The sequence below is a fragment of the Oreochromis niloticus genome, linkage group LG7, assembly GCF_001858045.2.
Source record: "Oreochromis niloticus isolate F11D_XX linkage group LG7, O_niloticus_UMD_NMBU, whole genome shotgun sequence".
NCBI lineage: Eukaryota > Metazoa > Chordata > Actinopteri > Cichliformes > Cichlidae > Oreochromis > Oreochromis niloticus.
This window is the reverse complement of record NC_031972.2, coordinates 36,766,530-36,789,979: the sequence shown is the minus strand read 5'-3', so window position 1 is coordinate 36,789,979 and position 23,450 is coordinate 36,766,530. Positions and strand designations below refer to the sequence as shown.

At 41.0% G+C, this 23,450-nt stretch overlaps 1 protein-coding gene across 1 annotated transcript; it reads right to left on the bottom strand.

Moving 5' to 3' along the window:
* Positions 1-6,608: 6,608 nt before the first annotated feature.
* On the bottom strand, positions 6,609-21,893 carry LOC100700854 (NACHT, LRR and PYD domains-containing protein 3-like). Its single transcript, XM_019362015.2, has 7 exons — positions 21,858-21,893; positions 20,790-21,072; positions 18,625-20,434; positions 18,363-18,536; positions 13,539-13,712; positions 13,212-13,367; positions 6,609-8,609 (listed from the first exon to the last, which is right to left on the bottom strand). Exons 2-7 carry the CDS (start codon positions 21,061-21,063, stop codon positions 7,358-7,360), a joined length of 3,840 nt encoding a protein of 1,279 aa, XP_019217560.1. The 5' UTR covers positions 21,064-21,072; positions 21,858-21,893; the 3' UTR covers positions 6,609-7,357.
* Positions 21,894-23,450: the final 1,557 nt, after the last annotated feature.

Genomic DNA, 23,450 nt, shown 5'->3' with positions numbered 1-23,450 from the left:
CCTTTAAAGCTTTGTAGGTGAGCAACAGGATCTTAATATCTGCTCAAACCTGACAATGCAGCCACTGGACTTTGTATCTGTTTGCACAGTCTTTTATGATGGGGGGCTACCCCACCTGCCCTCCCAGAAAACCTAGGGAAAGGTGAAGAAACTGGGGTCTAGAGGGAAAAGTTCCAGCAAAGGTGTCACTTCACCATGTCTCAGTAAGGAACATGATGTTCAGGTTATGAGTAGCAAAAAAGTCCAGAAATACGTATGTTTTACTTGATACAGACTTTGCATTTAAGACATCCATGGTAGCGGGTTGGATATGCAGTAATTGTAAGATGTCCATATTTGCTCCACCTCCCCTCGCATCCCGTTGGCATGTTGACCAATAAAACTGCATGGGTTGGGCATGCTCCAATGACGTCGGTGTGGTGGGCGTGGTCTGCGATGCCCTGCGGACGCACCTGTACGGCATCCTCGATGCCTGCCTGAGTCCCGCCTGTTAAAACAGGGGGACTCATGGGTTGGTGGGTTGTTGTGGTGTGGTATATTTGCGGTTGGCAGCTTGAGAGCTGCAGCTGCGTGTAATAAAATGGCTCAAAACGCGTATCTGTGGTCCCGTCGTGCCTTAATTCCACCACAGTCGGGTAAACAGGAAGAAGGCAGCACTGTTTGAAGGCAAAAATAGCTCTAATAACCCAGGATCACCGATGGCAAGGACCCGCCACATCCAAAATCTGACCCACACACCCCCCCAGAGCTCGTGCCACGCACACGACCACTTGTCTAGCGCCTCCGTTTTGAAGAATTACCAACGCCAGAGGCGACGTGAGTCCTCCAGATCGCTGCAGAACGCAGGGGAGCATCAGCAGTGAGTCACAGATATTTAGAAACATCTGTTGCTCAAACACCAACAGGGAGTGGGTTTTAAAGCTAGTAGGGATGTCACTATGAACACAATACATAAATATTTCAGAACCGAGATGCCATGTCACCTGTCACCATCTTTAGCGTTTATTTCAGATATATCAGCACCTCTACACCATCAGGTTTTGAACTGATAACAAGCCAGATGTGTCTCCCCTTTAGTCTGCAGGATGTTGCGTCCATGTTTTCCAGGAAGAATTTCACATTTTCATTTATCTAACAATAAAAGCATTTTCCACTTCTAAATGAGCTTTGGTCCAGAGAAGACTGCGGCATTGATCGTGTTCACTTTTGGCTTCTTCTTTGCATGACTCACTTCAACATCAAATGTTCTGGACACAGACTGTCCTCAACTTTCTTTTGAAAACTCATTTAAAAAAACCCAACTTTTTCAGTTTTAAACACTTGAAATTATTTTAGCCTAATTTTCCCTACACCTGTTGTAACACATGTGAGGCAGCAGGACAGGACCAGAATACAGGACTGAACTCAAAACTTATTGCTGGATTTACAAAAACAATAATCAGACTGGAAGGCACCATAAACTAAACAGACAGACTGACAAAACACAGTCAGGGAACAGACCACAGGTGGGAACACAGCTGAACATACTGTAGTCTAAAAAACAAGTCAACAAAACAGGACGTGCTGCACACTGGACAAGTGACCATCAAAGTAAAACAGGAAGTACATGAACACTGAGATGCAGACTGACTTCAAAGAGAGAGACCAAATACTAACACAGGAAACTACACACAACAGGATGGAAACACAGGGGGAAGACCAAGAGACTGGACTCGAAAGGGAACAACATTAAATAGGAACTGGAACTAGAAGCTATGAAACAAAATTCAGAGCCGCTCTAAACTAAACATCAGAATCTCAATATTCTGCAAAACATAAACAACAAGCTTAAGAAACCCAAAAACTTGTGTCAAAGGACCATGACAATAGATTTTCTTCTGCGCTGATAAGAAATCATTGAATCTGTGAATGCCATGGCTGTGTTACACTGAAAATGATTGAATATCAAAGCTGTCATGTAAAGTATGAAATGTCTAACTGGGTTTTAATATTTGTAGATGTAAACTTGTGAATATTATTGTGCTCTGCTGTGTGTTTCAACACTTGAAATAAATTATTCATCTGCATCTCTGTGTATGCACACAGGTTATTCCTTTTAAAGGTGAGTGTTAAATAATATTATACTAAAATTATTTTTTAATTAATGAAATGTATTATTAATATGAGTTCTGTAAGGGGTCCATGATATTACAGGGGTACCTGTGGTTTCTGTGTTTATGTTTTTCTTTGAGTTTTACGGGACAATGGCTTCAGGATATAATAATTCAAACTTTCAATTAAACGAGTTGGAAGTTTTTCACTGAAGCATGTTGTATATTATACTGACTGGATAATTTTATGGAACTATAATTATGTGTCAAATGTGTCCTTATTTTGAAGGAAGCCTCACGGCCGTACATATCCCAAGATTTATTGTGAATTGGTTGCTGTTATTGGATGTTTTTTCCAAATAATGGCGGACAGCTCAAACAAAATAGCTGAGGAATAAACATTTAAATAGAAGAATTGGCTTTCACCGTGTTCAGTTTTCAGTACTAATGTTAAAACAAAAAATAACTTTAAAACATTAAATTTGGTTAAATTCCAATAAGTTACATTAGTCACACTAGTGAGGGGGTCACTACTTGAATCAGTCATACCACCTGAGTTGGTCAACTTTTATTACTTCCCTGTCCTTCCCTGTTCCCTTATTCCTAATTTTGTATCTAAAATATACAGTGTGATCATAAGTTAAAATTGTGCTTTAAAATTTAACACATAAACACTTACTATGTTTGCTAACTGCCATGTTTAATGTCCAGAGTCAGGACAGCCTGAGAGACCTACAGGTGCAGATCATCTGTGCCTCTAAGGGAGAGATGATAGAATAGATGCTTTCCAACCTGATGAAGCACCAGGGCAAAATCAGCAGTGTGTGAGGAAGAAGAGGAGGACGAGGAGTCAGCTGCTGAGAGATGGAGAGGAGAACAGGAGGAAAAAAGATGGGCTGTTCTCTCTGCTTGAGCAACTGGCAGTAAAGTTTTATGCTTCCTGTATTTATGGAGGTATTCCCATATATTTGTAATACAAAATAGACATATAGGAAATTGCAATAAGAAATATTTAGCAACTAAGAGAATGCAGATAAGTTGAAAAATAAAGGGTTTTTTTAAATTGAAAATTTCTATTTTTCTAACTGAGCAGTGAGTCTCTGATGCACAAAGACTCTCCTGTCCACGTCTCTGTGCATGTTGAGAAGGTCCAGCAGACTGCCAGGGCCTGCAGGGCACATGCTGGGGTCGGTATATGGGAGCCAAATCTTCAGCCTGCTGAGAATGCCTGCAGGCAGGGGCGGGGCTTTATTTTGATGGGAACACCATGTGGCCAATCACATGCAAAGACAGACTTGGCTCATACAGTTATGTGGAAGAAGGAAGGAGTGCAGACGTTCTGAAGACAGTGAGTGTAGTGATACAGGCCAGGTACGCAGAGAGAAATTCAAGCATGTCGGGAAAAAGTGAAGTAAAAAGTGAAAACATAAAATCAGCATCCGGCTTCATTTCAGTGATGTTGGAGACTCAAAGCTGAATGCAGAATTTATAGAATTAGGAGCTGGATAAAGTTTTTATTTTCAGCCATTTTCCATTGTGGAGGACAAAAGGTTTCAAAATTGTCCTTAAACCTCATCTGTGTTCTCCTACAGTAGGAAATGCATAAAAATAAGGCTTTTGTGAAAACACTGAATAAAAATAGCTTCCCTGAAAAAGATTAAACTTACAGTTCTACATTGAATATGACACAACATAAACTGGATTTTATGTCATTTAGTTTATTTTACCAAGGACTCTCTGAGAAGCTTCTCCGATGAGAGCTGAAACATCTTCAATAAACTTATAGAAGTCCAGTCACTTTTCTTTTGAAGCTCCTTAGATTACCACAATCTGGATGAATTTACGCAGGCATTTAAACCATCTGTCTATGAATGGCAGAGATGCAGAAATGCCTGCATTGCAGAGCCATGGCTCAGTGTTTGAGTATGTAAATGAGTCTCACAGGCCTGAATGTGCGTTTGAAGCCATTTATAATTTATAATCCTTAACTTGTGTGATCTGCTTCTCACCACAAACAAGCACAAGCAGACATTTTGGACTTTTAACTTTATTTTCATAGTTTTACAGATTTTTGTACTAGAGATGGCACGATACCACTTTTTTATGTCCGATACCGATACCGATATCATAAATTTGGATATCTGCCGATACCGATATGAATCCGATATAGTGTGTTTTTAATCAATAAAAAGTTTTTTTAATATCTTGCTGCATTTTGTATAAGTTCATACTCAAGTTTAAACAAACAACAACACTAAAGCTATTCTGTTATACCTGTATGTAAAAAAATACACTGCACCCAAAATATTTCATAGTTCAGCAACACTGATCAATCTAATAAACTTAAACCTACTCCATCCTCCCTATTCTGGTATTTTAAAGAGTACTTAGCAGAAATATTAAGCAACCTAACTAATAGGGTTGCAAACTCCCATCAAAAAAAAAAAAAAAAGGGAACCACCCTCCACCTCATGATGCTTCGATGTAATTAACTTTAATTTGATGCAGGGTGAAATAAAATGCACAGAAATAAATTCTTTTTCAAGAATAATTAAATAGATTCAACATCTTTCTTCAACAGAATTGCAGACTGCACAGATGGTACCTTCCCCAAGGAAAAAGTACTATAGCTTACTAGGGTATATTAGACTTAACAGTTACTATATACAGTAATGGACTTCTATACATTTTACATCAGATTAAAACTTTGGGTGTAAGATTCAGATAATTATTTATTAAAAGCGAGACATTTTAAATGAGAATAAGAAAGAAAACTATGTCTTTGTGCCCCCTTTTCCCTGTTCATGCCCTATCGGCCCCCCTGGCTAAACTTTGCTAGATCCGCCCCTGCACAGTTACCAGCCGTCAGCTACGTAGAAAAGGATCCTGGTGTAGAAAGTAATATTAAATAAATTCTAACAACAGCTTATCAAGCTTAAACGTGCTGCTGTTGTTTATCCGCTGGTTTCCTCTTTCTGGTGCAAAGTGGGCCAAAAACAAAGAAGAGAGACGGACTCGCGACAGAAAAGCCGATCAGCTGATCATTAAGCAGTTTCACGATTGAAGTAGCAGCAGGAGAGAGAGAGAGGCAGTCGCTCCATATATCGGTTGTTAAGCTTAACATGGGAACGCTTTACAAACATTCAGAGATGAATTTGCACACTTGCTTTACTTTTCTCTGGGATAACTTCCTCGGAGATGAAATGCTGGTTTGGTAGCGAGGCTCCAAATACACACAGCCGCTCTATCAGGTGATGCATATGCTACTGCTATGAGCCGAGTTACGCCATGTCGCAAGTTTTGTGAGGTGTTTTTTTTATATTTAATGGATCGGATTACATTTTTTATTTCTGGCCGATATCCGATCCCGTAATTTAGGTCAGTATCGGACCGATACCGATACGTAATATCGGATCGGTCCATCTCTATTTTGTACAGATGAAAACCTCCCTTATGACCATTCATACTACACAGAGTAATTAAGTAATAAATAAATTAAATACAGAGAAGTTTTGTTTTTCACCTTCTACTAGAAATTTCTTTTACTACTACAGTTTAAAAAAACTGGACCGTCTGGGCAATGAGCTAGCAGAACTTTTCTGTAATTTGACAACTTTACTTCTTACAGTTTAAGTCCAAAGAGTCGTGCTGATTTTTTTTCTTTGTCACAGCAGCTTTTTCTTTATCATTAGAAAAACAGTTCGATATGGAACTTCTGTACACTGTATGTGGCCCGCCATGTAAAATGAGTTTGTCACCCCATCTAAGCCTTTGTCCAACAGAGTCCTTCCTGTGGATGCAGATCCATTCACATGGTGGAAAAACTACAAGCATAAGAAGATTGAAGCTAAGCTAACAGAACAAGACCATTTGTCCCAGGTACATCTGCACCAAGTGAGAGGATGACATCGATACTGCAAGTAGATCTCGTCTCTCAGCAGAGAGTGTGGACAGACTGATGTTTTTGCAGAGCCGGGTTGTTTTAAAGCAGTGCAGCATGTGTTATTTTGGTTTATGCTGCATTTTTATATTGATGGCTTGCTGTTTTATTTATTTTTACATTTAGATAATGCAGTAACACATGTTAAGAAACAGCAATATTTCAAATAAATAAAAAGCTTAAATTTCTTTGGTATTGAACAGCAGAAATGAGGCTTTCTTGTTGGAGGTCATTTTTGAAAAAGAAAAAAGCAGCGGCCAACAGCGCTGTACACAATGGTAGACTGGTGCGTAATAAGCAAGGGAATAATGCAGAAAACAGAGATTTGAGATGGGAAACTGTTCTTGAAGTACACTGAGGGAGAGGGAGCGAGAGAGAGAGAGAGCTGTGCAGGAAGTGTGATTTTATCATGGTGGAAGCAAAACAGCAAAAGTAAGAGCGAATTAATGATGATGTTTATCAAATGTGAAAGGTAGTTTGTATCTTCTTTTGCTGCTGGTTCAGCAAAGAGAAAAGATGAACATAGAGAAACAGAAAATCATCTGATGATCCAGTGAAGACACTCTGAGCAGACTGACTGAATGAAGCTGAGATTCTATTGAGGATTGACAGAAAAGTGCATCAAGCAGGAGATGATTTCATGTGGAAGAACAGAATATAGAGAATTTGAACAAATCAAGTCCAACATGAAAGGATCCAAATGTTTCCACTCAGCCTGAGTCATCAGAAATAATTCAAGCAGTCATTCAGAGCATGAACACACATGAAGAATCCAAACTATCAGTCAGATGAAAGAAGATCAGATTTCAGGACTGGACTCTTCACAAACACTGAAGAGTCAAAGTTGGATTGACTATTTCTACACTGTGTCTGAGTTCAGTGTCTAACATCCTCTGTACTCACTGATTAGACAACAACATGTTGGACTGTTTCTGGATCATGTCAGTGACATATTACTGTCTCACAACCACTTTACTGACACTGAGTCACCATGAGAGGAGCAGCAGAATAAAGCTCACACTGATAACATTAGAACAACATTATAACCACGTGACAGAAACACATGCATTTGTGGAAAACACAGAGTGACTTTGTGTTTAGTTTGTGATATCAGGGAGGGAGGGAGCTGTTCTCACACACTGTTGTACTGATCATTAACAGCAGGGGGCGACCTCACTGCGGTTAAAGCACAGTCACAGCAACACACTGTGGACTTCATATACTCGTGTAAAATTATAGCTGCTGTATCATTTAAATTTGCATCAAAGTTCTGTTAAGGTATTAAAAAATATAACACTATTACAAAACGAATGAATGTGAACCTTCTTCAGTCCATTTTTAAATATTTTCCCAGCTGCTGTTTGAACCGCAGAGCTGCTCTGGATCCTTCATCCACTCTGCTTCTCATCTCCTCCAGTTTCTGGACCTTCTCTGTGTCTCCTCTCTCCTTCATCTTCTCAATCAGGAAGTCCCAGTGGACAATGGTAGACGCTGAATCAGCTTTCAGAGCTTGCTCATCCAGTTTGACAGCAAGTTTGTAGGACTCATTTAGTAACTGTGACTCCTCTGCTGTCTGTTGGATAATTTCCTTTTCAGGGTTTTCCAAAAGATTGTCTTTTCTTTTCCTATAATTTTTCTTTTTCTTCAAACCTTCTGGAAACTGTTTCAGTTCAGTCAGGCCAAATCTATCTTTCAGGTTTTGGATGCAGGTTGTCAGTCTGATTCGTTTATTCAGAACTTCCACAGTTATCATCAGTTTTTGAGCTGTAGCTTTTTCCAGAAAGGCTGTGAATTCTCTCATTCCTCTCTCTGTTACTGTCCATACAAATTCCAAACCAATTTCATTTTCCTCTGTTCGCTCTTCATGCTGGCAGTTATCAAACAGGAAGTGAACAGGCTGATTCTTCTCATTTTTGGCACATTTAATGTTTGCTGCTTCAAGAGCTTGAAAAGCATTTTTAGGATGTCTTCCATCTGAGTGTGTGATCAGAGCTACAACATTTTTCTCCATGTTTTTTCCAAACAGAGACATCACTGAATCAAAGACATTTATCAGTCGGTCACTCAGTCGATATTCTGACATTTTCATCACCAGACCCACTGCATGAACTTCATGAACTCCATTCTCTGATCCAAACAAGTCCAATAATCTTTGACTGATGATGTCATGTTTAATCCCTCTGATGTCTCCATATCCAGGAGTATCGATGATGGTCAGAGAGTAGGGAAGAGTTTTATCTTCAAAACCAAAGATCTCGTACACGATCACATCTAATGTCTGACTTTCTGCCTGACTTTTCTTCTCCTCCTCTACGATATAAAACCAGGTTTCATCCTCCCACTTCACTCCCATGCTGTAGTTACACAGAGCGTTGATCATAGTAGATTTTCCTGCTTCTGTTTCACCCACAAGTAAGATGGTTTTATTTGGCTTGTCTGGATTTTTTTCACCAACAGTCATTCTTGTCAGAGTTCCAAACTTCTGTTTTTTTGTTCTCAGTTGGTAAACAGCAGGAGGTCCTGAACGGATCAGATCACTGTTGGAGATGATGTCCTTGTACTTTGAGATGTTACTTGTCCTGCATAAAAAGCAGAGTTTCAATCAGAAGCTACAATCACAGTACAGACGTTTTTGAGTAGTCATGTCTGTGGCTCTCATATTATCTGTATTACTTGCAGGATTTTAAGGCACCTATATTTCAGTACTGTGTGAAATTACAGCTGCTGTTAGTGATGTGTCGGTCGCGAACGAAACGGCTCTTAGAGCCGGTTCTTTGAAGTGAACGACGCGAGCCGGCTCCTTATTGAGAGCCGTGTTTCTTTTCTTTCTTTCTCGCACCCTCTCTCTCGCACTTTTCTTTGCTTCACTCCACACGTGAGCCTTGTGCTTGCACTGAGCAGAGGGGGGAGGGGCGGTAGTTAAACTCACAGTAGCACAGGAACAGAGCGAGCGGGAAAGAGAGCAAGGGACAACAACAAGAGACAACATCGGCACATTAGAAAGGTATAGTAACAGTGTTGCCAACTTAGCGACTTTGTCGCTATATTTAGCAAGTTTTCAGACCCCTTTAGCGATTTTTTTTCCAAAAAGCGACTAGCGACAATTCTGGCAACTTTTTCTGGTGTTATTGGAGACTTATGACGACTTTTTCACATAAAAGTACGTATCGCTCTTACTCTCAACAAGCAGCGGGTGCTGCTGGGGGCACCTCGCCTGTGCTAAAACGCTCACAGGTGGAGGATAGTCCTCATGCAGCAGTTGCCCTGAGCTGATGTCAGAGCAGGAGATATTCACCCCTACGCGTACAAACTGCAAATGAATCGCGTATGAGTGAAGCCACTGCATCAAAGTATGCTGCAATTATGCAAATTAGGCGATGATGTCATTTAGTGACTTCTAGCGACTTTTAGGACAGCCATTAGCGATTTTCCTTACTGGGGAGTTGGCAATACTGTATAGTAATCATCCACAACTATTATTTGAATATATAAATGAGTGTTTGTGTATAAATACACAAACAATAGACATATGGTTTCAATGTTGTGCTATGTCTATTACGCTATGATATCCCGTTGTGCGTCCACTTCAGTGACAAGTCTTAAGTTATGGCTGAACTGTCCCAGGCATCTTCTGTTGCCCTAACTAGAGATTGGTGGACCTCCAGGGCAACCTAAAGATACGTGAACATGATTATATCACGGCGGAGTGGTAGATATAAAAACCTTCTACTGCCCTATATTGCACATTAATTTGTTTTATATGAGTTTTTATATGAGTCTTTAGTTGAATGTTTTTTAATTATAATTTTTCTTGTCTTTTTTCTTTCTTTTTTTTGCTGATCTGAAAATTGATCCGATCCGTGACTTAAAACCGTGAGTTTTTTGATCCGTTGCACCACTAAACACCAATCATGCATAACATTATTTACCACCAGCCTAACATTGTGTCATTCACCCTTTTGCTTTCAAAACAGTCCTAATCCATAAAGGCAAGGCCTCCACTAAACCCCTGAAGGTGTGCTGTGGTATCTGCACCAAGATGTTAGCAACAGATCCAATAAGTCCTGTAACCTCTGAGGTGGGCCTCCGTAGATCTGACTTGTTTGTCCAACACATCCCACAGATGCTTGATTGGATTGAGATCTTGAGAATTTGGAGTCAATTTATTGTGGATCTCAAAACATTCCTGAACCAACCCTGAATTTCTTGCTTTGTGGCAGGGCGTATTATGCTGCTGAAAGAGGCCACAGCCCTCAGGGAGTACTATTTCTATGAAAAGATATAAATGACATAGATATACACTACCAGTCAAAAGTTTGCACACATCTTCTCATTTACAGTTTTTTCTTTATTTTTACTACTTTCTACCAGTGTTGGTCAAGTTACTTGAAAAAAGTAATCAGTAAGTAATTACTGATTGCCCCCCCAAAAGTAATCCCATTACTTTACCAATTACTTATTTTCAAAAGTAATTAGTTACTTAGTTATTTAGTTACGTTTTAAAAACATGATTTACAACCTGAATAGGTAATAAAGCGATAGATCTTTCAGCCCAATTCTACTTTTTCTGAATAATCCATCATATAAAATGTAATCAAACGAAAAAGTCTCTTTTTAAAACTAGTTTTATTAGTTTTAATCTTTTAACTTTATGCATCAAGCAAAGATTAAATTATATGCAACATTCTCTGATTGGAAGAAATTTGTTTAACATTTAAACCTATTTTCTGCATATTCCAGCATATAAAATAAAATAGTTTTTTGTGTTTACACTCACTCTTTCAAATAGATGCAAGTAAAACAAAGCAGAAAATAAATAAAATCATGGTCCTGTTGCTCTATTTTCACCTGTTTAGCAGGAGTGGGGCAGGCGGAGGTTTGCCCTGGTGCAGGTGTGCCGCAGCGGTCATGTCAGTGGAAGAATCCAGGAGTTTCTCTGTGAATTTCACATTCCCATGGCAGCGTACTCGGTGCTTGCTTGGACGTTTAGGGGTATTTTTGCTGTAAAAAGTTTTCTTTCCACGCAGTGAATAGCGGATACTAAAGTTTTTGTCACTTTTTACGGAATCAAACTCAAAGTACTTCCACGCTTTAAACGCTACACGGTCATACTCTCTCCCGCACTCGTTATATTATCCACTTTTGATCTACACACAGCTGTTGCCATGAACGTCGCACTCGCTTACATCATTGTCATGAGGCACTCTCGAAAACGAAATCACCATTTAGTAACGCAGTAACGCAGCATGCTTACGGGGAAGTAACAGTAATCTAATTACCTTTGTTGCAATAGTAATCCCTTACTTTGCTCTTAACTTGAAAAAAGTAATCGGATTACGCGTTACTGCCCATCTCTGCTTTCTACATTGCAGATCCAAACTGAAGACATCAGATAGATGGTGCAAGACATGGAATTATGGAGCAAAGAAAAAAAATCATAAATAACTCTAAATATGTTTTATATTTTAGATTCCTCAAATTAGTCACCTTTTGCTTTGTTGGCAGTGCTGCAAACCCTCTCAATGAGCTTCATGATGTAGTTACCTGAAATGGTTTTCACTTCACAGGTGTGTCTTGTCAGGGTTCATTTGTGGAATTTCTTGTCCTCTTAATGGGGTTGGGACCGTCAGTTGTGTTGTGCAGAAGTCAGATTGATACACAGCTGAAAGCCCTATTTGACAACTGTTAAAATTCATATTATGGGAAGAACCAATCAGCTAAGTAAAGAGAAACCACAGTCCATCATTACTTTAAAAACTGAAGGTCAGTCAGTACAGAAAATTGCCAAAAATTTGAATGTATCCCCAAATGCAGTCACAAAAACCATCAAGTGCTATTCAGAGGAGACTGCGAGAATCAGGCCTTTATGGTCAAATAGCTGCTAAGAAACCACTACTTTGGGCCAAGAAACACAAGGAATGGACATTAGACCAGAGGAAATCTGTGCTTTGGTCTGATGAGTCCGACACAGAGAGGGTGAGTGGATGGTCTCTACATGCATGGTTCCCACTGTGAAGCAGGGAGGAGGAGGTGTCATGGTGGTGGTTGGGGATTTATTCAAAACTGAAGGCACACTGAACCAGCATGGCTATCAAAGCATCCTGCAGATATGCCATCCCATCCGGTTTGTTTAGTTGGACCATCATTTACTTTTCAACAGGACGATGACCCCAAACACACCTCCAGGCTGTGTATGGGCTATTAGACCAAGAAGGAGAGTGATGGAGTGCTGCACCAGAAGGCCTGGCCTCCACATTCACCTGACCTAAACCCAATCGAGATGGCTTGGGATGAGATGGACCACAGAGTGAAGGCATAAGGTCCAACAAGTACTCAACATCTCTGGGAACTCCTTCAAGACTGATGGAAAACCATTTCAGGTGACTACCTCATGAAGCTCATCGAGAGAATGCCAATAGTGTGCAAAGCAGTAATCAAAGGAAATGTTGGCTATTTGGAAGAATCTAAAATATAAAACATGTTTTGATTTATTTCACACTTTTTGGTTTACTAGATAATTCCATGTGTTCATTCATACTTTTTGATACTTTGAGTGGGGATTCACAATGTAAATCGTTATGAAAATAAAGAAAAACCATTGAAGTAGAAGGTATGTCCAAGCGTTTCACTAGTTGTGTATGTCATCAGACCACCTCCTTCCTTGGACCACTTTTGATAGAAGCTGACAACTGCAGACCAGGAACACCCCACAAGGCCTGCAGTAATGCTCGGGCAGAGTCATCTAGCCATCACAATTTGCCTTTTTGTTAAACCCCCTCAAACCCTAACACTAATGCTCATTTTTCCTGCTTCTAACATCAAATTTGAAAACGAAATGTTCACTTGCTCTACTAACAGGTGCGATGATAAAGTGATAATTAGTGTTATTAATTTCACCTGTCAGTGGCCATAATGTTATCTTTTGATAAGTGTACACTGACTTTATAAAACACTGGAAATTAAACTCTAAATACTAAATAAGTGCAAACTTGATAAACTAAATCTTACTTCATGTAAGGTGGTCACATGACAAATGTCACATAGAAATGTGGAAGGTCTCTTTTATCAGAGCAAGAAACAGTGCCTGAGGGTGTTTAGAAGTCTCTGCTGTCACTGTGACTGAAATGGCCTAGGTGTATTAATTGAGAATGCAGAAACATTCAACAAATGTGTAATCTCACCAGACAATGGTCTTTGTAGAGCTTTCATGCAGGTTTTTTCCTGACAGCCGCAGCTTGTTGTTACTCAGGTCGAGCTCTTTCAGACTACATGACTGGGAGCGGAGAACTGAGAACAGATCATTACAGCTTCTCTCTGATAGGTTACAGTTACTCAGCCTTAAACAGAGCAGCAGATATAACAACACATTACAATCCATTTATGAAATATTTGTGGTAAACAATCAGCAACATTTACTTGCCTTACATGTTGCCACAGTGCCATTTGTTCTAATGCTAATAATCTAATGTAGCAGTGTTAAACCTCTGATTAAACAGCTGAATCCTGACCTCAGAGTTTCCAGTTTACAGTGTGGACTCTTCAATCCAGCTGAGAGAAGCTTCATGCCTGAATCCTGGAGCTTATTGTTACTCAGGTCCAACTCTCTTAGATTGCAGGACTTGGAGCTGAGAAGGGAACATAGAGGTTCACAGCTTCTCTCTGACAGGTTACAGCCATTCAGCCTTTAAAACAGAAACAGAAGGAATGTAAAAAAACAACTCATCACACACACACACTCACTCATGTAGCCAACTGAGGATCCAAACAAAAAATTTCACACAGATGTTAATGATACACTCGATACAGATGGAATGTAAATGTAATATGAGTAAAAGCAGAAAGCAATATTTTCCAAATCATTTACTGATTAAATTAAATTACAAAATAGTAAGACAACATATCAAATATTGGATCCAGGACATTTTATTATTTCTTGAAGTCAGGTATTGTGTTATGCATATGTACTTAAACACTTTAAATTTAATTAATCAGATTTGGCAGTATGTTAAAAAAAACTGTAGTCAGATTTGAAAGTGCTGTGGTTAGACTACACGCCTTTGGAGCAGAAGATCGCAAGTTCGATTCCTGCCTGGGGCGTCTGTATCCAGTAAGGGTCCTAAGGCTAGACCCCCTATGCTAAAGTCAGCCTACCGCAGACATGAGCGAGACAGATAAATATGAAGGCATGCCGGCTCGGACGTCGCCCGGATCAACAAGGTCCGCGTCAGGTGTTGAGGAACCAGGGCACCCTGACGACAAGTGGGCTACTGGAACAAGAAGGCATCGGTGGGCAAGAGACGAAAACAGGACGTTGTTGGAATGCTACTACGCAAGTAACCCTGGCGGAAGGGGTTACATGAATAGGATGAGGGACCTATGGATTCTTCGATACCCAACATCCACAATGACGGCGAAACAACTAGTAGCTCAGTGTTCCAACATTCGAAAGAAGGGACTGCTCTCACAGCTAGAGATTGACGAGGTACAACATAAATGCTACGGCAAGGAGGAGTCAGGACGCCAGGTCAGGGGGGAGATATCATCACCCCCACCCGAGATTGGGTACATAGCCCCAAGTGCGATAGGAGAAGGATCGTTGAGTGCGAGAGGAACTGACCTGAAAGATAGGATCATGGCCAAGCTTGAAACCTGGACCCCCCCTAGCCGGTTACCAAGATTACGTGAAGTACCCTCAGAAGGTCTGCTAGATGATGTTAATGCAGCACTACGGATGATACCTACAACCACGATTACCGACACTAACAAGCTGATCTACACTACGGCAGCAGTGATCAGTGAGATGCTTGGCTACAAGTTGAACAGCCACAAGGGGCAGTACCCTCCATGGAGAAGGAGGCTAGAGGGCAAGATCAAAGTAGCACGGAGGGAGGTTAGCCAACTAACGGAGTTGCAGAAAGGCGCGACAAAGAAGGTGCATAAGAAATACAGCAAGCTGTCCATACCTGAGGCCTTGGAAACTGCCAAGCAAAGACTCACAGCCTTGGCCAGCCGCTTGAGGAGGTACACCAGAGAGATAGAAGGCAGGAGAATAAACCAGCTGTTCTCCACAGAACCAGCAAAGGTGTATTCTCAGTGGCAAGGGAACAATAACAGAACAGCACCACCAAGGCTGGAGACGGAGCAATACTGGAAGAACATATGGGAGAAGGACGCAACCCATAACGGCAATGCTCAGTGGCTAGTGGATCTGAGGGCAGACCATAGCGACCTCCCTGAACAGGGTCCAGTAACCATCACAGTGGCAGATATCCAAGAAAGGGTCTCCAGTATGAAGAGTTGGACAGCACCAGGGCCCGACATGGTTCACGCCTACTGGCTGAAGAAGCTGACTGCACTCCACGAGCATCTGGCAGCACAAATGAACCAGCTGCTAGTTAACGAGAGACACCCGGAATGGCTAACCGAAGGTCGGACGGTCCTGATCCCCAAGGACCCCAAGAAGGGACCGGTCCCATCCAACTACCGACCAATAACCTGCCTCAGTACTACATGGAAGCTCCTGTCAGGCATCATATTGGCTAAGATGAACAGGCACATGGCTCAATACATGAGCGGGGCACAGAAAGGGATTGGCAAGAATACCAGAGGCGCAAAACACCAGCTACTGGTAGACAGAACAGTCAGCCGAGACTGCAAGACCAGGCTCACCAACCTGTGCACTGCCTGGATTGATTACAAGAAGGCCTATGACTCAATGCCCCACAGCTGGATACTGGAATGCCTAGAATTGTACAAGATCAACAGGACCCTAAGAGCCTTCATCAGGAACTCAATGGGAATGTGGCACACAACACTAGAGGCCAACTCCAAGCCCATAGCACAAGTCACCATCAAGTGCGGGATCTACCAAGGAGATGCTCTGTCCCCACTGCTGTTCTGCATAGGCCTGAACCCCCTCAGTGAGATAATTAACAAGACTGGCTACGGATACCGACTACGGAACGGAGCGGTTGTCAGCCACCTCCTGTACATGGATGACATCAAGCTGTATGCCAAGAGTGAACGAGACATCGATTCACTGATACACACTACCAGGCTATACAGCAATGACATTGGAATGTCATTCGGGCTGGAGAAGTGTAGTCGGATGGTAACAAAGAGAGGGAAGGTAGTCAGAACTGAGGGGATTGAACTACCAGAAGGCAACATTGCAGACATAGAGGACAGTTACAAGTACCTGGGGATCCCACAGGCGAATGGGAACCATGAAGAGGCCGCTAGGAAAGCTGCAACCACCAAGTACCTGCAGAGGGTCAGGCAAGTCCTGAGGAGTCAGCTGAACGGTAAGAACAAGATCCGGGCAATCAACACCTACGCCCTGCCCGTGATCAGGTACCCTGCTGGGGTAATAGGCTGGCCAAAGGAGGAGATAGAAGCCACTGACATCAAGACAAGAAAGCTCCTTACCATGCATGGAGGGTTTCACCCCAAGTCCAGCACCCTGAGGTTGTACGCTAAGCGGAAGGAAGGGGGCCGGGGACTGGTGAGTGTCAGCACCACAGTCCAGGATGAGACAAGAAACATCCACGAATACATCACGAAGATGGCCCCAACTGACAGTGTGCTCAGTGAATACCTCAGGCAGCAGAAACCCAAGAAAGAGGAGGAAGGCGAGGAACCATCATGGAAGGACAGGCCCCTGCACGGTATGTACCACCGGCAGATAGAGGAGGTGGCTGATATCCAGAAATCCTACCAGTGGCTGGACAAAGCTGGACTGAAAGACAGCACAGAGGCACTAATCATGGCAGCACAAGAACAAGCTCTGAGTACAAGATCCATAGAGGCTGGGGTCTATCACACCAGGCAAGACCCCAGGTGCAGGCTGTGTAAAGATGCCCCAGAGACAATCCAGCACATAACAGCAGGGTGCAAGATGCTAGCAGGCAAGGCATACATGGAACGCCATAACCAAGTGGCCGGCATAGTGTACAGGAACATCTGTGCCGAGTATAACCTGGAAGTCCCAAGGTCAAAATGGGAGACGCCCCCAAGGGTGATGGAGAATGACCGAGCTAAGATCCTGTGGGACTTCCAGATACAGACGGACAAAATGGTGGTGGCTAACCAACCGGACATAGTGGTGGTAGACAAACAGAAGAAGACGGCTGTAGTGATCGATGTAGCGGTTCCGAATGACAGCAATATCAGGAAGAAGGAACACGAGAAGCTGGAGAAATACCAAGGGCTCAGAGAAGAGCTCGAGAGGATGTGGAGGGTGAAGGTAACTGTGGTCCCCGTGGTAATCGGAGCACTAGGTGCGGTGACTCCCAAGCTAGGCGAGTGGCTCCAGCAGATCCCGGGAACAACATCGGAGATCTCTGTCCAGAAGAGCGCAGTCCTGGGAACAGCTAAGATACTGCGCAGGACCCTCAAGCTCCCAGGCCTCTGGTAGAGGACCCGAGCTTGAAGGATAAACCGCCCGCAGGGGCGTGCTGGGTGTTGTTTTTCAAATATATAAATATATATATACAAATATATAAATATATATATATATGTATGTGTGTGTGTGTGTGTGTGTATATATAGCATTTTATTTTATTCTATTCTATTGTGTACAGTATCTTACTGATATCTTATTCCAGTGTTTTTCTCTGATTTTTCTATGTAACTTTGCACTGTCCACTGCTGTAACAAAACAAATTTCCCAACCGTAGGACTAATAAAGGTTATCTTATCTTATCTTATAAATATTCTTTAACCCTGAGCTCAGCCTCACAGGCTCATGCTTTCAACCTGCATACCACTCTCGGTGCATGAGTATTACCATGTGGTGGTAGTACCCTGTAATTTAAACAGTGACTTTGGTCAGCTGCTAATGTTGATTTTGCTGATGCACAGTAGACTGAAATGAACAGACTACAATAGACTGGTGATGATTTATGCAAGTATGTGTTTACATCCACGTTATAGTAATTGTGCTTATTCAGCTTAAGCTTTACCTAGCAAACCTATATGTCAAGAGGCAGTAATAAGATAAATCAACCAGTTAGCTCAAAACCCCACTGTATAGGAGATACTGGAGGGTCTCTAGCAACACAATGTGTTTATGATGTTTATATATTTCCATTCCCATTTAGTGCCTATATGTTTTGGTATTTGCATGTATTTGCATACAAGTAATAATGTGTTGAATCTGCCTTGTTGGTTTTCTGACAGTTGCCAGGACTTTCTGATTCCTGATTGGTCTGGAAGTTGTTCTATTGAAGTGTGCCAAGAGTAAATGTGCTGCTAAGAAAATTATTCATCTCACGCTTGCTGCTTCTCTTAGCTGAGAGAGCATTAGTACCATATAACTTGGTCTGACAAACCTGAGAGTTTGCAGTTTACAGTGTGGATTATTGAGTACTGCAGAAATCAGCTTCACGCCTGAATCCTGCTGTCTGTTGTTACTAAGGTCCAGCTCACTCACACTGCAGAACTGGGAGCTGAGAAGTGAACACAGAGCTTCATAGCTCCTCTCTGAGAGGTTACAGCAACTGAACCTGAAGTGAAAAAAGAAAAACTGTAAAAGTGATATTGTTTTCTTTAGATAAAGGGGCACAACAATTCAATGCATTTCCTTCCACTTACAGAGCTTTGTTAGATGCTTCAACCACTGGCAGCAGACCCAGAAGAGCCTTTTCTGAACCAGAGTATTCTTTCAGGTCAAACACAGTCAGATCTTTTTGTGATGACAATATCATGAAGACCAGAGCTGACCACTGAGCAGGAGAAAGGTCATCTAAGACTGTTCCTGATCTCAGGAATTGCTGGATCTCCTCCACTGGAGAACCATCCTTCAGCTCATTCAGACAGAGGAACAGGCTGATTCTTCTCTCAGGAGATGGATTTTCTCTGACTTTCTTTTTCACATGTTCTACTATTAGCCTAATGGTCTGTGAGCTACTTCTTGTTGGCAGCAGGTCTTGTAATAGAGGTTTGTTGGTCTGCTGTGAAAGGCCCAGGAGGAAGCGAAGGAACAAGTCCAGATGTCCATCCAGACTCTTTACGGTTTTGTCAACAGTGTTGCTGTAGATCTCTGGTATATATGTTTGGCTGAAAACATTTCCAGGTCTCTTCAAACAATTCTGTGACTGAGCCAAATTGTCTTCAGTAATAATGTCTGAGACCACAAACAGAGCAGCCAAAAACTCCACTACACTCTGATGGACAAAGCTGAACACTTTTTTCCTGCCCTTCTTCAGCTGATGATCCTCTTTAAAGAACCACAAGAATGCATTTGAATGCTTTAAGGGTTCTGTGAAAGTGCTTTCATCCTCTGTTAGTTCTTCACTGAAGATCAGGCTGCTTTTCTCCAGCTGGTTAAAAGCCAGTTTTGCAATCATCTTAATGCACTCAAGGCTTTTTTCTGGGCCATATTTTTGCTTCAAATTTCTGATCTGAATATTCAGGAACTCTGTGTAAACCTCAGTCAGGGTCTCCGGCAGATCTCCTCTCTCTTTGCTCTCCAATACCTCCTGCAGAACTGTAGCAGTGATCCAGCAGTAGACCGGGATGTGGCACATGAAGTGGAGGCTTGGTGATGACTTGATGTGGGAGATGATCCTGCTGACCTTCTCCTCATCTCTGAATCTCTTCCTGAAGTACTCCTCCCTCTGTAGCTCCGTAAACCCTCTGACCTCAGTTACCATATCAATAAAATCAGCAGAGATGGCTTCTCCAGGCCATGTGGTCATCCAGATACGAGCGGAGGGAAGCAGGCACCCTGTGATGAGGTTTGTCAGCAGCACATCAACTGGGGTGGACTTGGTCACATCAACAGGTAGTTTTTCTGTGGCAGTGAAGTTCAGCTGAAGGCAACTCTCATTCAGTCCATCCAACACAAACAGAAGTTTGTATTCACTCTTTTCAAAGTCTGAGTTTCCTGATGTCTGCAGTGTTGTGAAGATGCTGTTAAGCTCCTCCTCTTTGATGTGCACACTTTCAGGAATACACATGTGGATGAGTTTGGCAAAGCTGTACTCTTTGTCCTTTTGCAAATTCAACTCACTAAAAATGAAGGGAAATACCAGATCTAAATCCTGATTGGTTCTTTTTTCAGCCCAATCCAAAACAAACTTGTGCACCAGGAAGGTTTTACCACTTCCTGCCTCCCCAGCAGTCAGCACAGTTCTTATATTCTTTTTAATGCCAGAAGGGTGTGTGAAGATGTTGCTAATTTCAGTTCCTGCAGGCCTTCCAGAGGCCATTTCAATCTGCCTGAAGTGACTGGTGGTGTGTGTTTCTCCTCCAGCTGTGATGTACAGATCAGTGTAGATGTCATCCAGGTTCTTCTCATCTTTCTTTGATGTCCATCCTTCTTGTTTGCACACAAACCTGACTTGAAGGTTTGACTGAAGCTGTTCTTTGTAACGTGTTATGGGCCGTGGAGACTTCACATCTGTATGACATGAACATGTAAAGAACAAAGTTTTAAACTCCTCTTCCACGGAGACTTAATAAGTAAAAATCTTTGTATTTTATTTAAATAAATCTGTCACTGCCAGTTTCAGTAACATAGCATATCTCATTATATGTAAATCAATGTGCCTACCAAAAGATAAAGAAACATTTAAAAAAACTGAAGGTCTACAGTGTCTTAAGGTGATTAAAAAGTTAACATATACACATAAATCCACTCTTTGTATTTTCAGATTGAAGTTATCCGACTGTCATCTGCAACATCAGCCGTAAAGACCAGTCAGTCGGATCCTGAGTGATAACCAGACGACATGTGCTGTTCTCCAGCAGTTTACCTTGTGCTGCTGTGCTGATGGTTGATAATCGCTCTGTCAGATCATTTCTGCTGATCTTTGTTAAAGTTTTCTTCACCACCTCCACAGACTGCTGACTGTAGGTCTGTACTATCTTATCTACTGTTTCTGTCCTCTTTACATTCTCCAGATGACTCTTTGGGATGGATGGGAGGCCATCCAGGATGTGTGGCTGCTCCAAATACCACTTGAAGTCACTGAATTCTTCATCGCCCAACTCTTCCAATGTCCTCAAAAGCAGCTCTTTACTGGTCATTGTTTCCTCCTGAACAAAGATTAATTTAAAAAAAATTACATTTTGACATTTTGATGTACAATCACTTTTAAACCTGCAGTTTTCTGCGTGTATCCTAAACTATTGTTTTATAAAAAACAAAAACAAAAAATACTTGAAAACTGGATGAAACCATGTGTTTGTGAATAAGCTATTAAATCAGAACATTTATGATGCCTATAAAAAGTATGTCGCTCCCCTTGGACAGAGTTACATTTTTATACAATACAATACAATATGTGCAAGTGTACCTGCACATGTGACGTGACAATAAAGGTGATTTGATTTGATTTGATACAATACAATTTTATTTATATAGCACATTTAAAAACCACAGGCATGCCAAAGTGCTTCACAGAATGAGTTAAGAGCAATAATAAATACAAATATAAAGCATAAAATACAAAATACACATAAAATATACTAACAGGCAGGTGACATAACTAACCAATAATACACCAGGCATAGTATAACTTGGTTTATACATTGACATGAAAGAAGCTTTTTTTTTTTTTAGGATATTCTGGTCAAAGAAAGCCAAATTATATTGACTATGATTTCATTCAATAAACCAATGAAAGGGTGAAACATCCAGGGGCATAAATACTTTTCACAGGCATTGTATCATCAGAGATGAAAAGAGCTCATGTTATTTTTTAATGTGTAGTCCTCAGATGTCCTCAGATGACTGTGGTGCTACAAAAATATAAAATGGTAAATGGACTGGCTCTTATTCAGTGCTTTTCTACTTTATCTGAGCACTTTAGACAACTTACCTCATTCACACCAGCCCCCTTTTCTATGCAGATGTTTTCTATTCACTTCATTCTCCTCATTAAGAGAATACTCCAGTGAATTGGAGTACACTGTAAAATGTAATTCTAGCTGTTTGTTATTTCAACATATTATTCTATATCAGTTTGACGATAGATGACTGAAGTTGTTGTTATAACATAGAATTACAAGTTAAAAACGTCCCAATTACACCAAAAAAAGCTAACTTGAAAACTCATGTCCAGCTAAATCAGCAACTTATGTGAACTTGACAATGTGGGTAAGTTGAGCACAGCAGGATTCAAAACTGCCTCACGTGACTGCTATCGAGGTGCATCATGGGGAATTGGCGGTTAACGACATGCTCACTTTACTTGGACGTTTTCTAATCGTCTTCTTTGGAATATGCTTTCAAGGTGAGTAACATTGGTTATAACTATAAGGAAAGAGAGCTACAAAAGTTGGAACATGTTTTGAATTTATGGCATGATGTGTGTTTTTCTCTTTTACCGAAATGTTTGCTTTAGCTAATGTAACTTTAGCCGACAAGGTCCAGCTTGTGTGTCATGACCAAACTTGAGCTAATAAACTGACATATGGCCTTTTTTATGGGTTTAATGTGGCACTGACCAAATCACAAGTATTGTGCCGCTAGCTTTAAGGTTGTGCACTCACCCTGTTGCGATATTAGCAAGCTAACTCAGCTAATTAATAAAGCTTATTTCATATTGTCTCTGTACTTGTAAATTTCTTTCAAGTTCACAGGCTGTTGTATTTTGGTGGAAGTTCATTTTGGCAATATTTCCAATAACTGGCTGGGTTCAAAAAGAACTTTTTGGCAGGACTCCGATGCTTGTCATCTGTTTACTCCTATGTAATCACTTAGGTTGTTATTAACTGCTGCATGCTAAGCTGCAAGAGTGCACTGAGGACTGAGACAAAAATATGGTCTACAAACCAGCATTATATTAGTTTTTATCAGATAGTCCTCCAGTTTGTTTATTTTTTGCTTTAATTCTATTGTGCAGTTATTTGTTACCCTGAAATGCTTTATGCTTAACAACAGCTCACTATTTTGACTTATTTTTGAACTCTTGTGATCAGTATGACCAGATTGTGTGAGTTTCCATACTAAAAGAGCTGTAGTGATAAAATAATTGGCATCAGAGACACTGATTTTTGGCATGGTATACTGCAGAAGTTTTTTTTGTTTTTTTTGCAGAAAACTAGCAAACATGAATAAATGGCGAAAACAATATAATTATAACATATATTTTTATTTTACTTATTTTAGGTCTGTGAAGCCAAACTTGATGCTGGGGATTTATTTTTGTCAGTGGAGTCAAATGGTAAGTTACAATTTGTGCATTTTGTCATACTGGAAACACCACAGATTATATTGTAACTTAATAGCTCTGTAGAACAAATGATATAAAGATTGTAGTGTCAGGGTACTTCTTAAGAAGTAATATGGCACTATTGATGATCACATGCAGGTGGCATAAACTAAATATTCAGACGTGTTACCAACAAATGATTCATTAACAAAAGCAATGGAGCAGACTGTTTAGGTTCTTGTGGTTGTAATAACATCC

Bases quoted from the DNA above. Each gene is read 5' to 3' on its own strand.
- LOC100700854 (XM_019362015.2), bottom strand. From the start codon at position 21,063: ATGACCAGTAAAGAGCTGCTTTTGAGGACATTGGAAGAGTTGGGCGAT. The intron at 18,537-18,624 runs GTAAGTGGAAGG...TTTTCACTTCAG, and splicing joins GAAGCATCTAACAAAGCTCT to GTTCAGTTGCTGTAACCTCT. The intron at 13,368-13,538 runs GTCAGGATTCAG...GCTCTGTTTAAG, and splicing joins TGTAAACTGGAAACTCTGAG to GCTGAGTAACTGTAACCTAT.